The 20,128-nt window shown below is 44.0% G+C and overlaps 1 protein-coding gene across 3 annotated transcripts in view; it reads left to right on the forward strand.

Annotated features, from left to right (window-relative positions):
* The window catches only part of DNMBP (dynamin binding protein), a 163,163-nt gene that overhangs the window by 58,603 nt on the left and 84,432 nt on the right, over positions 1-20,128 (forward strand). For 2 of the 3 annotated variants that reach the window (XM_063434689.1, XM_063434690.1), the window contains exon 2: positions 12,176-12,322. The exons of the other annotated variant lie outside the window; for it this stretch is intronic. In XM_063434689.1, the coding sequence (XP_063290759.1) occupies positions 12,178-12,322 (145 nt within the window). In that variant the 5' untranslated portion in view covers positions 12,176-12,177. The remainder of the gene's footprint in view (positions 1-12,175; positions 12,323-20,128) is intronic. 3 annotated transcript variants of the gene reach the window in all.

The raw sequence follows: 20,128 nt of genomic DNA on the forward strand, positions 1-20,128 counted from the left end.
CTTAAAAGCTGTTAAGGCACATAGGTGGTTAACCTGTGCCTGCTCGGGGTGCTGCCCTTAAACTGTGCTGCTAAAGAGGTCGCTTTGTGGCCACCTCTACAACCTGGGTGAGGCCCAGAACAAAAATCCCAACTAGTGGTTTTGTATCCTGCCCTGCTGGGGCAATTTATTACTACTATCACCATTGCCACTATATACCCTGCTGGGGTGATTTTTGCCACAGCTCACCATGGTCACAGACCCTGCTGAAGGTATAACCTTCTCCTACATACCCTGCTGGGGTATTGTCAGGGACCAGGAACCAGACAGAGACAGAAGTAGATGCAAACACACCTTTATTAATAAATAACAAATAATAAACAAAAGCAAAGTCCAGGAATCAAGCAGGGGTCAGTCACCAGAGCGGGTAGTCAGACAAGCCAGGATCAGGAGCACGGAGAGCAGCGGAGTCAGGAACAAGGCCGGAGTCAGGAACCAGGATCAAACAGGAAACACAGGAACAAGGAGACTTCTGGGAAACAGGAAACCACGCAAGGGCAAGGAGGTTCTGGGCTTAGCTGCTTAAATAGGCAGAACTGATTAGCAGCAGGGTTGATTACTACTCACAGGTGAGTAACCGTGGCAACAAGCAGAAGCAGCTCATAGTAATTGCAGCTGCAAACTCAATTACTGAAACAGAAAGGTTTGCTGTTTAAAACAGCAAAGAAACCCTGACAGTACCTCCCCCTCAACGATTCCCCCCATCTCTGTTGGTGGGTCCGGGCTTCATGGGGAAGCGGGCGTGATAGGAACGAAGGAGGGATGGTGCATGGACATCAGAGGCTGGAACCCAGGAGCGTTCCTCTGGACCGTATCCTTTCCAGTGCACCAAGTATTGGATCTGTCCTCTGAAGACCCGTGAGTCAATGATGCTGCGTATTTCATATTCCTCATGATTGTCAATCAAAACAGGACGTGGACGTGGCACTGAGTTGGTGTAGCGATTACAAACCAACGGTTTCAAGAGGGAAACATGGAAAACATTTGAGATGCGCATGTTAGCAGGAAGGTCAAGTGCGTAAGCTACAGGGTTAACCCTTCGAAGTATACGAAATGGCCCAACGTATCGGGGTGCCAGTTTTTGTGAGGGAACACGGAGGCGTAGGTTGCGGGAAGACAGCCAGACCCTCTCTCCGACCTGATAGGTAGGTGCAGGAAGGCGTCTGCGGTCGGCCTGGAGTTTGTAGTTCTGCATTGCGCGTTGCAAAGAACTCTGAACCTGCACCCAAGTGGAACGGAGTTCCCTGAGATGTCCCTCCAATGCCGGTATCTCCTGTGGCAAGAACGTATCAGGCAACATGGACGGTTGAAACCCATAGTTTGCCAGGAACGGGGATAGCCGGGAGGAGGCATTAATCGCACTATTGTGGGCAAACTCCGCCCAGGGTAGCAGATCAGACCAGTTGTTCTGGTGGTCAGAAATGTAGCAACGCAGAAACTGTTCCAGTGTTTGGTTAGCTCGTTCTGCTGCACCATTGGATTGCGGGTGGTAGGCCGAGGAGAAGGAAAGCTGAATTCCCATTTGCGTACAGAAAGCTCTCCAAAATCTGGACACGAACTGGCTACCCCTATCTGAGACTATCACTTTGGGTAACCCATGCAAACGAAAGATCTCCCGACCAAAAATTGTTGCAAGTTCCTGGGAAGTTGGTAGTTTTTTCAAGGGAATGCAATGCGACATCTTCGAGAATCGGTCAACAACCATGAGAACGACTGTATTGCCACGAGAGACCGGAAGATCTACGATAAAATCCATGGACAAGTGGGTCCAGGGTCGTTCACCATTAGGTATGGTTTGCAGGAGACCCACTGGAGGGCGTCGTGGGGTTTTGTTTTGAGCGCACACAGGACAGGCAGCTACAAAAGCGGTGACATCCGAACGGAGACTAGGCCACCAAAATTGCCGGGATACGGACCAGATTAACTGGTTTTTGCCTGGATGTCCAGCTGCTTTGGAGTCGTGGTATGTACTCAATAGTTTCGTACGGAGGTTAATAGGTACAAAACAACGGCCATTAGGTCTCTCTGGAGGAGCATTACTTTGTGCAGCCAGAATCTCCTCGCCTAGGGGTGAGGTGAGGTTAGTACGGATGGTTGCCAGTATATGGTCCGGAGGAATCACAGGAGTAGGGGTTATCTCCTCTCTAGATGGAGGGGAGAACTGTCGAGACAAGGCATCAGCCTGGATGTTTTTTGTACCGGGCAAGTAAGAAACCACATAATTGAATCTTGATAGGAAGAGAGCCCATCTAGCTTGCCGGGGGGAAAGTCGCTTAGCTTCAGAAAGATATGTTAGATTCTTGTGGTCTGTGAGTATGAGGATTGGCACTGAAGTACCCTCAAGAAGGTGCCTCCATTCTTTGAGAGCTAAAATTATGGTTAGAAGTTCTCTATCACCAATCTGGTAGTTGCATTCCGCCGGGTTCAATTTCCTCGAGAAATACCCGCACGGATGCCTGGAACTCTCTGGGTTAGGACGTTGAGACAGGAGGGCGCCCACTCCTGTCTCAGACGCATCGACCTCAAGAATGAATGGTAAGGCAGGGTTAGGGTGTGCCAGTATAGGGGCAGCAGCAAAGGCGACTTTAAGAGACTCAAAGGCAGTAATGGCTTCCTGTGACCAATGCTGTGGATCAGCATCTCTCCTGGTCATGTCCGTGAGAGGTTTAACCAAGGAAGAAAAGTTGCGTATGAACTTCCGATAATAATTGGCGAAGCCCAGAAACCGTTGTATAGAGCGAAGACCCGTAGGTCGAGGCCATTTAAGTACAGCCGAAAGTTTCTCCGGATCCATAGAGAATCCAGTATCTGAGATAACATATCCCAAGAATGTAACCTGTTTGCAGTGAAACTCACATTTCTCCAATTTGCAGAACAGACTATTTTCTCTAAGTCTCTGTAGAACACGAGAAACGTCTGCGTGATGGTTCTCGAGAGATGTGGAATGGATCAGAATATCATCAAGATAAACCACCACACATTGCTGCAGCATATCTCGCAGGACGTCATTTATAAATTCTTGGAAAACCGCTGGAGCATTGCAAAGACCAAAGGGCATTACTAGGTATTCGTAATGGCCGCTCCTGGTGTTAAATGCGGTTTTCCATTCGTGGTCCTCTTTTATCCGGACAAGATTATATGCCCCTCTCAGATCAAGTTTGGTGAAGACCGTTGCTCCCTTGAGGCGGTCAAATAATTCCGTGATTAATGGAATGGGGTAGGCATTCTTAATAGTAATGCGATTGAGACCCCTATAGTCGATACAGGGTCTCAACTCGCCATCTTTTTTCTTTACAAAGAAAAAGCCGGCCCCGGCAGGAGAAGATGACTTCCGAATAAAACCCTTAGACAGTGCATCGGTAACATACTCCTCCATGGCTCGATTTTCTGCTACAGACAGTGGGTAAATCCGGCCCCGGGGAGGATTGGTACCCGGTTGGAGTTCGATACCACAGTCATACGGACGGTGTGGTGGCAGAACGCTGGCTTGACCCTTGTCAAATACATCTTGGAATTCTTGGTACTCAGCGGGTAAGGAAGAGGCAGAACATGCGCCCAAAACTTTGACCGGTTTCTGGAGACAGGACAATGTGCATTGCTGGGACCATGATAATATCTCAGCTTTGCGCCAATCAATTGTGGGGTTATGCTTCTGTAACCAAGGGTATCCCAAAACAACCTGGTAATATGGAGAGGAAATGACCTGGAATTGGGTCGTCTCATGATGTAGAGCCCCTACAGCCAGAGATATGGGCACGGTTTCTTGGGTCACGTGGGTCGGCTGTATTGGTCTGCCATCGATGGCTTCGAAGGCTAGTGGAGAGTTGCGAGACTGTAAGGGTATAGAGTGCTTTGCTGCAAATGCACAATCTATAAACAAGCCTGCGGCCCCAGAATCAAGTAACGCCCGGGTTTCAATGGATGAATCAGACCAGGAGAGGATAACAGGCACCAAGGGTTTGTGCACACATATCTCTGGGTCTGCAGAAAGACCACCCAAGATCTGCCCCTGACAGTATCTTGGGTACGGACCCTTTGCCGGACGGATCGGGCAAAACTTTAACATGTGACCGTGGTGTCCGCAGTATAGGCACAGGCCCTCCCTCCTCCTAAAGGCTCTCTCCTCGGCCGAGAGGCGTGAGAAGCCTAACCGCCTTGGCTCCACACAGACAGAGGACTCAGGACCAGGAGGCAAGGGAGGTGAGGGAGGTTCGGGTGGGCAAGAAAAGCTCGGTGTCAAATTTACAAGAGGCCTCCGCAGGCGCTCCTTGGATGAGGATCTCTCTCGGAGTCTGATGTCAATGAGGGTGACAAATGATATCAGTTCCTCGAGATCTTTAGGTAATTCTCTGGCTGCAATCTCATTTTTAAACACATCGGAGAGACCTTGTGCAAAGGCAGCCACAAGAGTCTCGTTGTTCCAGCCACCCTCTGCTGCCATGGTACGGAATTCACTGGCATACTCGACAATAGTTTTTGTGCCCTGAGAATTAGACATGAGTAGTTCGGCAGTAGGGGTGGAGCGAGCTGGAATATCAAAAACCCTATTGAAGGATGCAACAAATTCAGGGTAATTGTAAATAATAGGCTTCTCCGCCTCCCAGAGAGGTTTTGCCCAAGCTAGGGCCTTTTCAGACAGCAAAGAAATCATGAAGTGAACTTTGTCACTGTCTGTAGGAAATGCCTGGGGCAGGGTTTCAAGGTATCCTTTAACCTGATTTATAAATTCTCTGCACTGTGCTGGGTCGCCCCCAAAATGCTGAGGGAGCGGGACAGACCCAGTCATTTCTCTAGCCGCTACAGGTTTGGAGGTTACAACCGGTGCTAGAACAGAAAGTGAGGCAGAGGCGGCCGCAATCGCAGGCTGGCCGGGTACTGGATCCAGATGGGCATACTGGTCCAAATGGTGGTTCTGCTGGTCCCACTGGGTAAGCAGGTTAGGTATAGGTGTCTTGCCTGTACCATCTGTATTCATGGCCCTTGCGTAATGTCAGGGACCAGGAACCAGACAGAGACAGAAGTAGATGCAAACACACCTTTATTAATAAATAACAAATAATAAACAAAAGCAAAGTCCAGGAATCAAGCAGGGGTCAGTCACCAGAGCGGGTAGTCAGACAAGCCAGGATCAGGAGCACGGAGAGCAGCGGAGTCAGGAACAAGGCCGGAGTCAGGAACCAGGATCAAACAGGAAACACAGGAACAAGGAGACTTCTGGGAAACAGGAAACCACGCAAGGGCAAGGAGGTTCTGGGCTTAGCTGCTTAAATAGGCAGAACTGATTAGCAGCAGGGTTGATTACTACTCACAGGTGAGTAACCGTGGCAACAAGCAGAAGCAGCTCATAGTAATTGCAGCTGCAAACTCAATTACTGAAACAGAAAGGTTTGCTGTTTAAAACAGCAAAGAAACCCTGACAGGTATCCTATATTTACAACCCTGCTGGGGTTATTTGGTTTTCTCCTCAAACCATTATCATACCTTTTATAAACCCTGCTGGGGTAATTTGTACTCTGTACAACGAAAACACGTTATTGCACCCTGCTGGGGTCCGCATAACAATACTAAAACAGCTTATTACTGTCTAATACAGCATACTGCCCTCTATCACATACGCCCTGTGCCAAACACATATTCAGGCATTATGGAGACCTCTCAGACAACAGAGCTCCAAAACATGGTAAACGAGGCCGTGTCCGCCTCCATGGAGAAAGTTCTCTCCAAAATGATGGCCTCTGGTCCTGACAAGAGGAAACCATTAAAAACCCACCCATCCCGCCATGACTCAGATTCTGATGAACCAGAATCACGCAAGAGCCCAGAAACCCTCACGGGCAAACGCCATTGGAAAGGCAAAAAGGGTCACCAAAACCCTAACAAAGGCAAAAACCCTGCTAAACCCGCTACAGCCACCACCCCGAACCCGCAACACGAGTACTCTTCGGAAGAAGAAGAATCTCACGCTAAATTCATGGCCATCTTAGATGAATGGCAAGCGGATGAGTCAGATTCCAACGAGGATGCTTGGGGCTCAGACTCAGGATCCCAATCCTTCTTTCCACAACACACGTTCATGGGAGAACCCCAACCCCGCTCGGACAAAAGCTTTTTGACCTAAGAAAGATAAGACACCCACGCTCAAGTGACTGGACACCACCCGACCACTTAGCAAGGTTCATGCACCTCTGGTTACGAAAGTACATGGACAAGACAGTCCGCAACCGCTTGAGGTCCGAATGCCCATGACCCTTTCTACCTGACCACGTTGCAGACACTCCAGAATCCGACCAGGTGATGACCACCTTTATGTCACGAGGTGGCCGTGACCCACGCAAAGGAGTGGAGAAAGGGTTTAGAGGGGTACAGGATTAACTTCTGGATTCAGTGGGACCACTATCCAGAATTATGTATTTGGCCGACGATGCCCTAGCCAAAGCCGCGCATGATGTGCGGGAATGGGCAAAAATATGCTTTTGTTTTGTGGGTAATGCCAATGTCGCCATATCTTCCGAGCGATGAAAAGCAGCAATTCTCCGCATTGACGGGATGTTGGTGGAGTTTGGCACCAAAGAACTAGGTCCTATGGCACAGGGCAAGCTCTTTGGAGAACCTTTCCTTAAAGAGCTGAGCAGACATGTAAACGTCTACACATCCTTAAACAAGGCTCAGACATCAATGCGCAGAGTCTTTAGACAAAACCCCTCCAGGGGTGTTTTTTGACGGGTTTTTGGACTGGCCGCCAAAGGGGCCGTGCTGCCAGCCGCTTCTTGCCATCAGGCCCCCGCTCTACGAGACCCCAACCTTTTTACCCAGAGGTGGGATACCGCCCATCCTCCTACACTCGAGGCGCAGACAGAGGTCGCGGACCACGCACCCGAGGCAGAGCACATTTCTCCTCAGGTAAGCAACCATTTCACTCATTTTTCCCTTCCAATGCATACAGCAGGTCGCATATCTCTTTTCTTCCAGGAATGGACCTCCATCTCCACGGACGCATGGATCCTACAGACAGTACAAGGCTACGTCATAGACTTCGTAGACCAACCACGACAGATGGAACTACCACGTCCCATCAACTGCTCAAGGATAGAAACCGCTTTCATCAACGACGAACTACAAACCCTATACTCGAAAGGCACGATCGAACCCGCCTCCGACCCTCGAGGTTTCTTCAGCAACATCTTCTTAGTAAAGAAGAAAACTGGAGATTTACGACCCGTCATAAACCTACGACAACTCAACGAATACATCACTTACAACCACTTCAAGATGGAAGGCATACATCTTCTACGAGACCTCTTACAAGACAAGGATTGGTTCACGAGACTAGACCTCAAGGACGCATACCTATCAGTACCCGTCCACCAGTCCTGCAGACAATACCTTCGTTTCGGAAAAAGAGAAATAATAGGCGCTCGCTATAGTGATCAGGCAGCAGTATACAAAACAAGGATTCCCCAACCTTGTGAGTGAATAACAGCGAAAGAAAGAGGGCGTATACCACGCCTAGTAATTTATATATGCAGAAAATACATACATGTATCCTTGGATATTCCAATTAATTGTAACCTCAAAAAAGAAATTAAGATAAAAAATAATAGTGCAATACAGTAAATTTTATCTTAAAAATAGGTAGTTAGTAACTATGTACAGTCCACTCACATGGAGATGAACTATAACAGAGCTCTGCTGTGAAGCGCTTGGACGGTACAATCCACGTCTTTGGATTGGTAGTAGTTGCCACAGATGTTCTCAGGGTGCAATGTGCGTAGTTGGTATAAAAGAAAGATAGCAGCAATATGGTGAAGCAAGTACCAATAATATAATAGATAATAAATAGTATTGTACTTACACTTTCCAGAGCATGTGACCTGCTCTAGTGTAAACAGGTTAGGTGGTATAATCCCCACCAAGGATATACAGGATACCAGGAAATAAAAAATAGTAAGTATAAAAAGTTTTTTTTTTGTTACTAAACTGCTAAGGTAGAGGGACTAAAATATATTATGATCCATCTCTACAAACAACTTAGGTTATTAACATGTTAAACTGTCTGACTAACAGTAGTTCTGAACTGTATGGAGAAGGGAGTGCATAATATACCTTGACTGTTGGCTGACCTTCCCCATTGAAAATGTTACTTGTGCACAAATATTTCAACTGGAATGAATAAATCAATTTCCTTTTAATCTATGCATGAACAAATCGACCCAATGAATAAGACTCCACAGGCAAATACCCGATGGATTGATTCGTTCGAGCATTGTTTAAAAGGGATTGGATTTCTTCATAGCACCTGAAACGCATTTGTGCACATTGCACACGTTGATTAAATATATTACAGGGAGATACCCTTGGCATACTGATTTTGCAAACAGAGTAAAAATAGTAGAATTGCTTATGGCAGTGGTTATATTGAGAAAGGTGCTGAAATTAACATATAGCCGGTTCTTAAACAAATAGTGATGAAAACAAAAATATTGCAGAGCATTAAAGGAACTGTATGGTCACTATAACAACTTAATCAAAATTAAGATGCTTTGATTCACAGAAGTCCCTGGTGCTTTCTTACGTGAAGGGGTTAATCCGTTATCAAATGGTTTAACCGTAAAGGTTGCTCTCCAGCGTCGGATCTCCATTCCCCAGCGGCATCCTGCTTCTTCGATTGAGTTGCAGGAAGCACAGAATGCCACTGGGCAGAGGTGCCGCTTATTGCCTAGAGCATTCAGCTGGTGCTATAAGCCAATCAGTAGCTCCCCATTCATAAAAAAGTGTGTGTGTGTGTGTGTGTGTGTGTGTGTGTGTGTCTGTGTATATATATATTAATTTTCTTTTACTTTTTTTTTTACACGAATGGGGAGCCCCTGCCCAGCTACGCTTCCTGAAACTTAATTGAAGTAGCAGGATGCCAGACGTTGAGCAACCTTTGGGATTACACCATTCGAGAACAGGTTGGAAAGCACTAGGGACATTGTGGGCACCACAACAATCTAATTTTGATAGTGACCATACAGTTTCCATAAGTGAACTTGCGTATGCAAACTTAAATTAACAAAATTTAGTGTACTGGCTAATATGCATTTTGAACCACATCATGGGAAGGATGAAAAGTCAATCTGTATTAAGTTTTCTTTTAAAGGGATCGGCTAAACTACATAACTGCTCATTGTAGTGGTTCTGACGCTACTGTATTATCTTTTGAAATAAATAAAAATATAAATAGATTTTGAGATACTACGAGGAAACAAACTATCTGAGCCTCTGGAAGATGACAAATTAGGGTTTGTACATATGGAATTTTAGAGCATACTCCAAAGGTTACATGAGCACTAATAAAAAAATAAAGAGGGGGGTGGGGGAGGTGCATACATATTGGAGATTCCCTATGCGCCCTTCCTAAAAAAAGTTTGCTACTTTTATTATGTTTTGGAAAGTGAAAGTAAAACTGTTGCAAGGTTTGTTGTTCATGACTAGCAACATTTTTACTCGTGTACCGAGAAGATTTCAAACATATTTTAATAGTAAGCATAGCATAATAAATAAAAGCGAACTTAACCCTTTTGCGTTCTACTTGGAACGTTCCATATAACTGATAAGACAGGAAGGTATATCCTGTCACCTTCCCTTCCTATTTCCTTCCTCATATTCAACGGACATCCTCACTTGGACACGCTCCGTATTAATCTTCCATTACCTGAATGCGTGGAACAAGTTATCGGTATTACATTCAAAACAGCTATTTGTGTTAAAGGGACAAGGTAGTCACTAGAGCAGCTTAATGTTGTTCTGGTGTCTATAGCCCCTGCAGGCTTTTTAATGTAAACCCTGACTTTTCAGACAAAAATAAGTGTTTACCTTACTGCCTAGTAACACATCTACTGGTAGTCACTCAGACAGACACTAGAGGTGCTTCTAGTGTCAGTGCAGCACTGGTATTCAGAGTCTGCATGGAAATGCTGAACGTTCCCTGAGCTGTATTGATTGAATGGATCTCTATGAGGAAATTTTGATTGAAGCAGTGCTGGGTTTTGCTGTGCATGCGCAATACCTTTCCAATGCTTTCCTATGGAAAAGCATTAGATTGACCGAGATCATAAAGTTTGATGAACTCAGCCACGAAAGCGGAGTTAGGCAGGGCCAGCCCTTTTGAGACTAGCGTGACTTGGAAGAAAAGGTAAGAAAAATCACTTTTTCAATGAGAGGCTAGAGGGCCCGGTGGCCTAAACAATTGTTTTATCATTATAGTGTCCGAAATACATGTTTGTGTTCCTGACACTATAGTGTTACTTTAGCTTGTTTGAGTGCTAAAGAGAAATTAGCTACTGTCAACCCTCATTTTTTTTCTCCATTTGCCCATGGAATTAGGAGTATGATGTAGTTGCTGGTCAAGATGCTGTATATTTATTATAAATTCAGCAACAGCGCACACATAAAAATAAAGTTTTACATTTTATAAGTCCACTTTAAATCGCCAATCTCAGCGGACAAATATGTGGATATAGTTCCACCATATGGCCATATTGTGTTAAGACCACCACTACTTCACAGTACCCCAATATAGGTGAAGAGTGAATACTCGGAACCCAAGGCTTCTGGGCAGTGAAACCAATCATGATTAGCTTCACTAATCATTCTTAAAGGGACACTCTTTAGGTTTTGGCCTCATTAATATACTTTATTTGTTTGCGTGCGCAAATATTTATAGTTTTTATATAGAAAATTTAATGTTTTGCAGCATGCTACACCTTAAGCCTGCCTCTTTAACCACGTCCCCTCACTACAGAAAAATACTTCCTCATCAAATGTATGCACATGGCTGAGCCTTAGGTTGGCTAATTTCTTTTGAGAGTCCTCAAAAGAAATATACCATCAGCGCTCAAAACAAAATAATCATTTATATACATCAGGTGTGTGTTTATCTCATCCATCCTTTATTTTCCTTCTCATTAGTTTTTTTTCTTCTCCCTCCTCACCTATCTTTATTATGCTTTACAGCAGGGGTTCCCAACCCAGTCCTCAAGTACCCCCTACCAGTCCAGGATTTAGGAAAAAGAAAAAAACCTTAGACACGACTAGATAATCCCCAAATCCTGGACTGTTGGATGGTACTTGAGGACTGGGTTGGGAAACCCTGCTTTTCAGCATTATTGGCAGAGACTGTGATAGTATGTCATAATGCACATTTTCACTTGTACACCCTGTCCTCTCTGGGTGAACAGAAGATGTCTTTAGTGTTTCTACATGTTGTTGCAAACCTTTTAATTAAGGGCTTATATTCAGAGCAGAGACACTTCAATCTCAAAAAATATTAAAAAGTGTATTTACTCTATGCCGTACTTTTCAGGGAAGTTTAAAATGATTTATTACATAGAAATAGTTTATCTTCACTTTAAAATCTGCCCGGGGTTCATCTATGTGTTTGTGTGTTCTCCAGTCAAAATGTATGCAAACCAGGTGACTGTAGAAAATTATGGTATTTTAGATCTTCAGTGTTTTAATTTTCATTTAATTGTTTCCTTGTGTCTATTGCAATTAATATAGTTGTTGTCCATCCACAGACATGACAATGGGTATTGAAGGAACACAAAGGGGCATGCAAGCCTACAAGTGCATTGGAAAATTAAGGATTAATGACAATAACACCTTTTGAATCTTCCAATGACATGGTGCTAGGACCTAGACTCTCCTATGTTTAAAGAATTGTCAATAGGTGGTAGATATTTGTATTCTAACTCATTGCTGATCTGATGATGAATTCTCTTAACCTCTGATATTAATTAATAATTCAGCATTTGTTAATTTGGAATGCAGAGTGGCAACATGATCCCCCTGTGTACTGACATCACTAGACATTGTGCTCTAGAGTTCGGGTGTGCTCTATCTCATTGTGGGCTTTGTAGATTGTGTTGGTGCATGGAACATTTACTATAAGAACATTTTGTTACATTTACCTATGGAACATCACTAAGGAAAATAAAGGTGAGACTGTGCTTAGGAGATACCTAGATCTAGATGTCTTTAAATGACTTAGGAGATGATATATAATCAGTAGACAGTAAAGGAATTGTGTTTATGGTTATATTCTATACAGCCTTGTTGAGTTTTTGATTTTCTTCTTTTCTTCTTCCTCCCCTAGTAATGGAGGTCGGCTGTGTGGTTCGTGCAATCTTTGATTTTTGCCCTAGTGTACCGGAGGAGCTTACTCTGTTTGCTGGTGATGTTATTGAAATTTTGAGTGTGATAGATGAGTTCTGGCTTCTTGGGAATAAAGAAGGCATAACAGGTCAGTAAATTCTTTCATGCTCTTCTTTTATTTTTTATTTTTCCTTTCTTTTTTCCTTGTCTTGATTTATTTCATTACTTTCTTTTCCTTTTTATTAAGAAGCACATTCTAGTGTTTTAAGTTACATGTGTAATTGCAAAGAAAATGGGGTAAAGTTCCTTTTAAAAAATGTAAAATGTTGAAGAAAAAAAATATAAGCAAATGCATGTGACAGTGTATGAACAATCATTTTTGTGTGTGTGCATATATGTATATACAATAATTTCCTGTCCATATCCATGGCAGCACAACAATTAGTATCTCCTATTACCACTCCCACCCTCATTCTTTTAGTTCCGTTCTTTATAGGACAGACTGTCATTTTCTGACAATTTTTTTTTTTGGTTTACCTGAGGGTTCTCCTCCTCTGCCCAACGGGAGTTCAGCCGCTCTTACTTTTGAAACCTCAGTATACGGCCCTATGCAAATGTGTCCCCTGAAGAATCCCCTTTAATAACCAGAGGCTAGTATTATATACCCTTTTTCTCCCATCTGCATTGACTCAAGGGGTAGCAGTCTGTAACATTCCCGTACATCCCCTTCCTGTGATATATGGTATAATTTGTGCATTTTTCCATCACCTTTTTTAAAAGCTATTTTTCACTTTGTGGATTGTCATGGTGTGTTTTTTTTTTCTCACTGGGTCATGACCTCATCTGTGGCATACTAGCACTCTTTTTAAGCCCCTCCAATTTTTCCCCCTCATAGGTGTTTAAAGGACCACACCACTGGTCTAAACACCCCCTCCCCCCCCCAAGAAAAAGTTTAGTAGAAATAACCCCAATGAGTACATGCATGCATATTTTTATGCATGTATTCATTGGGAGCATAGTCAAAAAGAGACTACAAAAGCTGCAGTTCTTAGGACTGCAGCCTATGTAAGCCCTCCCCTTTTTCCCGGAAGACACTTTCAGTTTCTCACTGAGAAGCCTCCAAAAGGGTCTTCACGTGCACACACGTACCGGCTCGTGCATCGGCATGTACACAGTTGCGTGCAAATGTTCCGACTCATGCGCGCGAGAGTTTCACTTGAGGATGAGGAACTGATCTAAAGGTCTGTGAGGGAGAGGCAGCCACATTCAAGTAGAGCGTGCCTGTCACATCCGTTGGCTCAGGGGAGCTAATGGAAGTAGGAAGGAATCCAGAAGACCAGCAAGCAAATAAGACCTCATAAAGACCTATGGAAAAAAAATTTCAGGGTGCTGGTTTCTTGTTTAGACAAGAATGTCCCATCTACCCCTGATTCAGTGGTGGAACTAAAGAAGACAGGGCCCTGGTGCAAGAATTTTTTAGTTCCCACCCTCCATCGCAAGGATGGCCAAAAGGTAGATTGCCATCTGTCGCATAACTCCCACAATGCTTTGCCAGCTGGGTATCTACCAGCTGCCCATCTTTGCAGGCTTGTATCTTGCACTGAGCAGTTGTTTTTGTACATATTTAAAGTTATGGTGCCTTTTCAGGACATGTTATCTCCACCTGTAACCAATCTATAACAGTATAAGGGGTTTAACTTCCTGGTTGTTCTTAGTTCCTTGTCTTGTCATAATATCTGTATACCCAAGAGTGCATTATATTATAGCACTTGTTCCAAGTTCTGATCTTGGCTTGTTTTACTATTCTTGCTATTCGCAACACTGACTTTGGCTTGTTAGCGTTTATTCTATGTCTGCTAGCAGACGTTCTCACCTTATTTTTCAGTGCTAGTTTTGCCTCTATGGACTGGTACGCATACCTTCCTTGTTTCAATCTAGTTTTGTGTGTTCGGAGAAGGGGAACTCATTGTCATCACTGACTCTAAGTCTAAGGGTGGAACTACATGGGATCTCAAGACCGGCTCAGCCCTTTTCTACCAAGGACCAGTTCTTTATTCAGATCCACTTTCTCCCATCCTGAAGACCTGGAAACCGTAAGGGTACATTTCTCCTCTGCAGTTTATATTCCTTTTATTTATTTTTTATTTTTTTATAATTCTTTATTTTTGCTGTGCATTATAAGAACAATGCATCTCTCAATATACACTATAAGGAACATCAATAGTGTAACCTAATTCACAAGATAAGGTGTATAGTAAAAGCCAGCACATTTTTAGTTAATAGTGCATGTCAGACAATATAAACAGTTTAACGGTAGTAATGAAAGTTATATGCACTGTGTATGCTTATAGTGAAGAAAATAAATCCATAGGAGGCCCCCTAGGTACATTAGTTGCGAGATCTACATTCAAACAGAGGAAACAAAATAAAAAGAACATCAACTTCTTTCTGCTGAGCATGTAGGTGCGATGGGCTTATTGGCGGTGTGTGTGTGTGTGTGTGTGTATATATATATATGAAAAAACAAAAAAGGCTGCGCCAGGGGAAGTAAATATATAAACGACAATTAGTCCAAGTAAAAAGAGAAAGTCTTATCTAGAGTATGCTCCTGTGGGGAATGGAGGGTCTGTAGATCCACGGTCAGGGGAAAGTTCCTCGTTGGTCTCCTTCTTAGGAATTCACTCGTATGTGGGAAAAAACAGATACAAAACAGGATAGTGCAATACGTCTGATAATGAGGTAGATAGGAAATTAAAAGCTGGTATAAAACTCACATTTATAAGAGCTATAACTCGCTCTAGTGTTGAAGGCGTACAGCGGTACAATCCCCGCTTATGGGATATAGGGAAAATTTCCTCCGTCAGTGATATGTTCCACGCTAAGGGAGGAGCAGACCAACTGCTCCTTGAAGATAGCGCTGGTGGTATGATCCCCACCTCGGATTACAATCTGCACTTCTTGGATTGTCAGCTTGCTTTCTAGTGGTTGAAGCAGTTTTGGTGGTTTATCTGTGACAGGAGCTTCTGCAGAGCCCTGAAATCCCGGCTCTGAGGTTGATAAACAATGTGCTACTTTAGAGGGGGAATAGCACTCTCCCCAATGGAGTTCCTGATGGCTATAAAGGACTTTGGACTAAAGTATAAAATAGTAAATAACATTTATTGTTAATACATTAAAAACAAAATAAATGGGTACTTAGAAAGTAAAAAAATCCAATAAAAGTCCAATAAAAAGTCCAGAATAATCAGCTAAACGCGTTTCACTCTATGAGCTGAGGAAGCTACAGACCCTCCATTCCCCACAGGAGCATACTCTAGATAAGACTTTCTCTTTTTACTTGGACTAATTGTCGTTTATATATTTACTTCCCCTGGCGCAGCCTTTTTTGTTTTTTCTTTTGTCTCCTCTTTTAAGGGTATTTGAGGGATTCCCTTATTAGGTTGCTGCCTTTCTGTTACTTAGCGCTTACTCTCTCTCCTTGGTATATATATATATGTAATCCACTTGGTGGAAAGTAGAAGGCAACATTCTGCGAGGGAGGAAGGCCCATAGAGGCACACCGCATCCTCCACTGTGGTGTTGAGACCCCATGTGAAGCAGGCTCATTGGGAGTGCTTTAAGCCGCTGCCGATATCTGGGTCCGGGGTGAGTCTCCAGTCTCTTTCCACGGAGCCCCACTGCTTCTGGCTTTCGGTGACTGGCTGTAGGGTTAGATGGGAGACGTCTCTGTCTCTGCCGCCCTTTTCGTACTTGCTTTGCTGTGGGATCCGAGTGCCTACAATGGGAGCTTGTGGGCATCCCCAGAGAGTGTTTACTTGGTTTGGATGATGCAGTGTGTTGCTGACGGAGTTTTAGGTTTCTCCAGAAGGCATTAAATATGTTGTCCTGATACCAGAGAAACTGACGGAAGCGAAGCACAGAGAGATGGACACAGGTTTCTTCAGGAAGGAAGAGATTCTTTATTGGATCACCGATCGGGACTCAGAGGGACTAACGTCACCAAAATACAGCAAGTTCTGAGCCCCGGACAATAGTGCAGGCTCCTTATATAGGCACATAACTCCTCCCATATTAAGCTCCACCCGCACATTCTCTTAACCAATCAACTCAAATAAGAATTAACTTCCTGCTTGACCGCATGGCCTGTCCAGCACAATGGAGGAGGGGAATACTACATCCTGTATTCTTGCACATGCTCCGTACACTACTGATCGTATCTTGCCTCGTGCAACCAACTGATCGATACGTCAGCATATGCACGTACACATGCCACGTGGTAATCTCGGCCTACTAAATTTATTTTTACCGAGATTCCACCACATTCCCCCCTTTGATGCCTCTTGATATTTCACAATTACTTGAGGCATCACTTAACCTTAGTTTGCATACACCGCAAGTTACCTTGAACCAGACCAGACTTATCTTATGATGTGAATCTTCAACACTCATCTTCCTGCATTGGTTCTCCCTGATCTAGAGCCTCATATTTATAAATTGCCATTATCTGTGCAGCAGCCTTCCTCTCTGCTATATTTTCTATCAGGCTTTGCACAGACCTAACTACTAAGGGTATAAGACACGGCAGGAGTAGACACAACATTAAAATCAGTAGGACTCCACCTACCACTGCCTTAAGCCCTCCAAACCACTCATACCAGCTACCAAACCAACTACTTGGATTATACCTTTTCCATACCTGAGTAGGCACATGCGCTAGTTTAACCATATGGCTAGTAAGCTCAGCTATTGCTTGCCCTTCGTCATCTATTTGAAGACAGCAATTGCTCAGGTTAAACTTCCCACATACACCTCCCTCTACTGCCAAAAGGTAATCCAAGGCTAATCTATTTTGGTAGACTGCTGTCCTCATCCTGGTATTATGCTTCGCTAGAAGATTGAGCGCTTGTGATGTCTCGTTAGTAATAATCTCAACCACCGCCTGTAATCGTATAATACGGTTGAGCATATAAATAGGGGTTCTATAACCAAAGGTACCATCTTCTGCCCACGTGGCTGGCCCATAATAATCTATAATACGCTGGGGAGGCCATTCATTATCTTCCCAGGCGCCTATCTCTATGGGTCCCCTTTTCTTCCTATGATTCACATCATATACTTTAACACCTAAAGTCTCACCTGTTTCAATAGGTAACAAGAAGAAGGATGGTTTGAGCATACCCAACACACATGCCCCTTCCCAGTCCTGTGGCAACTCCGAATAGGCTTTCTTACCACAGATCCAGTACAAATTTGCTGGGGCGCTCCAGGTAGATGTGATAGATAGGTCAAACCACACATCCTTTAAATTGGCGTATCTAGCAAACGGGTTAGATGGTTCTGAGACATTTGAAGCCGACCACCAAGTTGTATTCTTTGTATCATCTGTAACGGAGCTCCGTGTACTCCGACCGAGTACTCTCCGTTGATGGATGCTCCTAGCGCTCTCAGAGGACTCCAAGCACTGCAGACGACACCACAACCACCGCAGGCTCCACAACCGCCGTAGCTTAACTGGAGCCGCGCCGTCTTCCTTCCACCCTGGATCGGCTTCTGTCCTCCAGGACCGTGTGGGGAAGACCTCTCCTCCAGGAGAGCGTAACAGGAACAAGCTCTTAAAAGAGCTAAGTGATTAAGAGCTCAGGGGAATATGCAGCGCATAGCAATCCCCAGTGTGATATAGCAGTTCCCTCCAATAACGAGACAAGGCTACGTATTGAGGGTCAGAAGAGGTCTGAGGACTGGAACACCCAGCCTGCTTTTTATTAGGATAAGGTACACACAGGACACTCCCAGGGGGAGGATGAAATTAACCAATAACAGCATAGTACAGCCCACAGGTTCCCTCCCCTCAGATAAACAGTTAAACCAATTATTACATACAGTAAAAATACAGTTTTCACATACACACTGTAACTTTAAAACCATACATTCAATTTCAATAAAAGTTGCATATTCAGACTCAGCATACATCAAACATAAACACTTCCAAAAATCAGCCAAATCCCTCCAGTGGATCAAAAGTTAGCTGGAAGTCCTTTATGACCGACCGCAAGCACAATTTCCTGCCCAAAACAGTTCCATAGATTTGGGCTGTGCAGCCGGTCAATTTCATGCCGAAAAACGACTAAGTCCCATTTCGAACGGGACTTAGTCTCTGGAGCTGCAAGTTCAGTATGGGAGAAGGTAAGGGGCAAAATGTGTAGCCGATTTTAGTTCCACAGAATCTTTAGCATACACCGCTGACCGCATTCGAATGACTAAAATGGCCGCCGCCACGTGTTCGGCTGCCGAATGGCGGCCACCCAGCGCTCGGCAATTAACCTGCAGTAACCTCACAGCCTGGGAGGTAAATTGCCTGCACACTTTAACTTCTGGGTGGTCCGCCTGTGTGGTACTTGGTTCAGTAAGCCCTATGTACTGAACCAAGTGGGAGAGAGCCAGGGGCAAGTTATTTTACAGGTCTGGGGACATAGTCTTAAAGGGACATTGTTCACCAAAGTTACAAGATGTCCCCAGACGGTTCTTAAAGGGCCATACACACCCAATAAAAGTTAATACATTATCAGGGGCACAATCTTCCAGGGGCCATAGTCATGAGGAAGGAGGCTGGCAAATAGGCTTCTCCACAATCCAAGGAAGCAGGGCAATTTTCCATTTAAAGGGCCAGTTACAAATAGTGATTTGTAACATCATCATCATAAGCTTTTTGCCCTAGACAAGTTAATTCTCCTACAGAAGTATTATACATCATTCCTTTCCTTGCTATGCAAACATAACCTATGATGGAGGTCTTTAATCTCCACTCAGATTTACCTCTAACACTCATATGATAATCGGCTTGTGTAGATATTAATTGGTCAACTGCCTCAGAACCGGACATTACCTCCTTTGCTTCCCAAGGCCATTGGTCTCCCATGTTAGTACCTCCACACACATAGCAGTTGGTAACATTAAGACTACCGGCAATACTTTCGGCTAAATCAATGAACAGGTTTTTAGCATTATGGGGGATCTTATTATCTATAGTCATCTCTTCATAAAAGGAATGATATACTTGATGAGTTTGGGAGGATACCGTATCAGTCTCTATCCCTATAAACAATACTGTCCCAGGATCTAAACCCGTCCAATATATTTGAAACCCAAATAAATTACCATACTTGTCTAAGAACTTGTCGGGGTTATTTATAAGTATATGGACTGGATTGCATTCCATAGACTTACAATATGGGCTGGTAGGCAATTTAGTCACTATCATGTCCTTGTCTACTGTCTGTCCCCAAGTTGCCCACCCCACACAAGACCAATATGGGCAAAAGTTATACTCTCTATTTGGGCATCTAGGACTCACATATTTATTTTTACTACTGGGACAAATATATTTATCATTAGACCCATACGTCCTCTCCCATCTAAGATCCCCACATACATTCCACGGCTTTCTACCACTTGATATCGCCTTACATGCATCAAATAGCAGAACACCCGAAGAATGTACGGATTCTAACACCGTCTTGTTAATTAGGGTCCCCTGAGGATCTCCATTCCTGAGAGTCAACCAAATTGTACGAGGTTGATACTCCGGACTGAAGCACTTAGGTTCTCCTACTCCTAAATGGCACACACTATATTCTATATTAAGGTATCTACATCTTGATACATCTCCTTTACACTCGTATTGTGAATGCCAAATTAGGGTTTGGGAAATATGGTTACCTGTTCTTGTAGTCTTAATGCATACCTCACAGCTAGGAGTGTCGGTACCTCTACATTCCTGAATATAAAAATACACATAAATAAACATTATCAAGAACACATCTTTCGCCGTCATCCTCAGTCTTCGTCCGTGCGAAGGCACCTCAGCTTCCAGGTTGTAAGGGCTGCAGGGAATGGAGTTCTGCTCGTCTTCACAGGAGTCCCTTCGAGACTTTCCCTGGCTTATATACTATACGTC

Source organism: Pelobates fuscus, chromosome 10, assembly GCF_036172605.1.
Source record: "Pelobates fuscus isolate aPelFus1 chromosome 10, aPelFus1.pri, whole genome shotgun sequence".
Taxonomy (NCBI): Eukaryota; Metazoa; Chordata; class Amphibia; order Anura; family Pelobatidae; genus Pelobates; species Pelobates fuscus.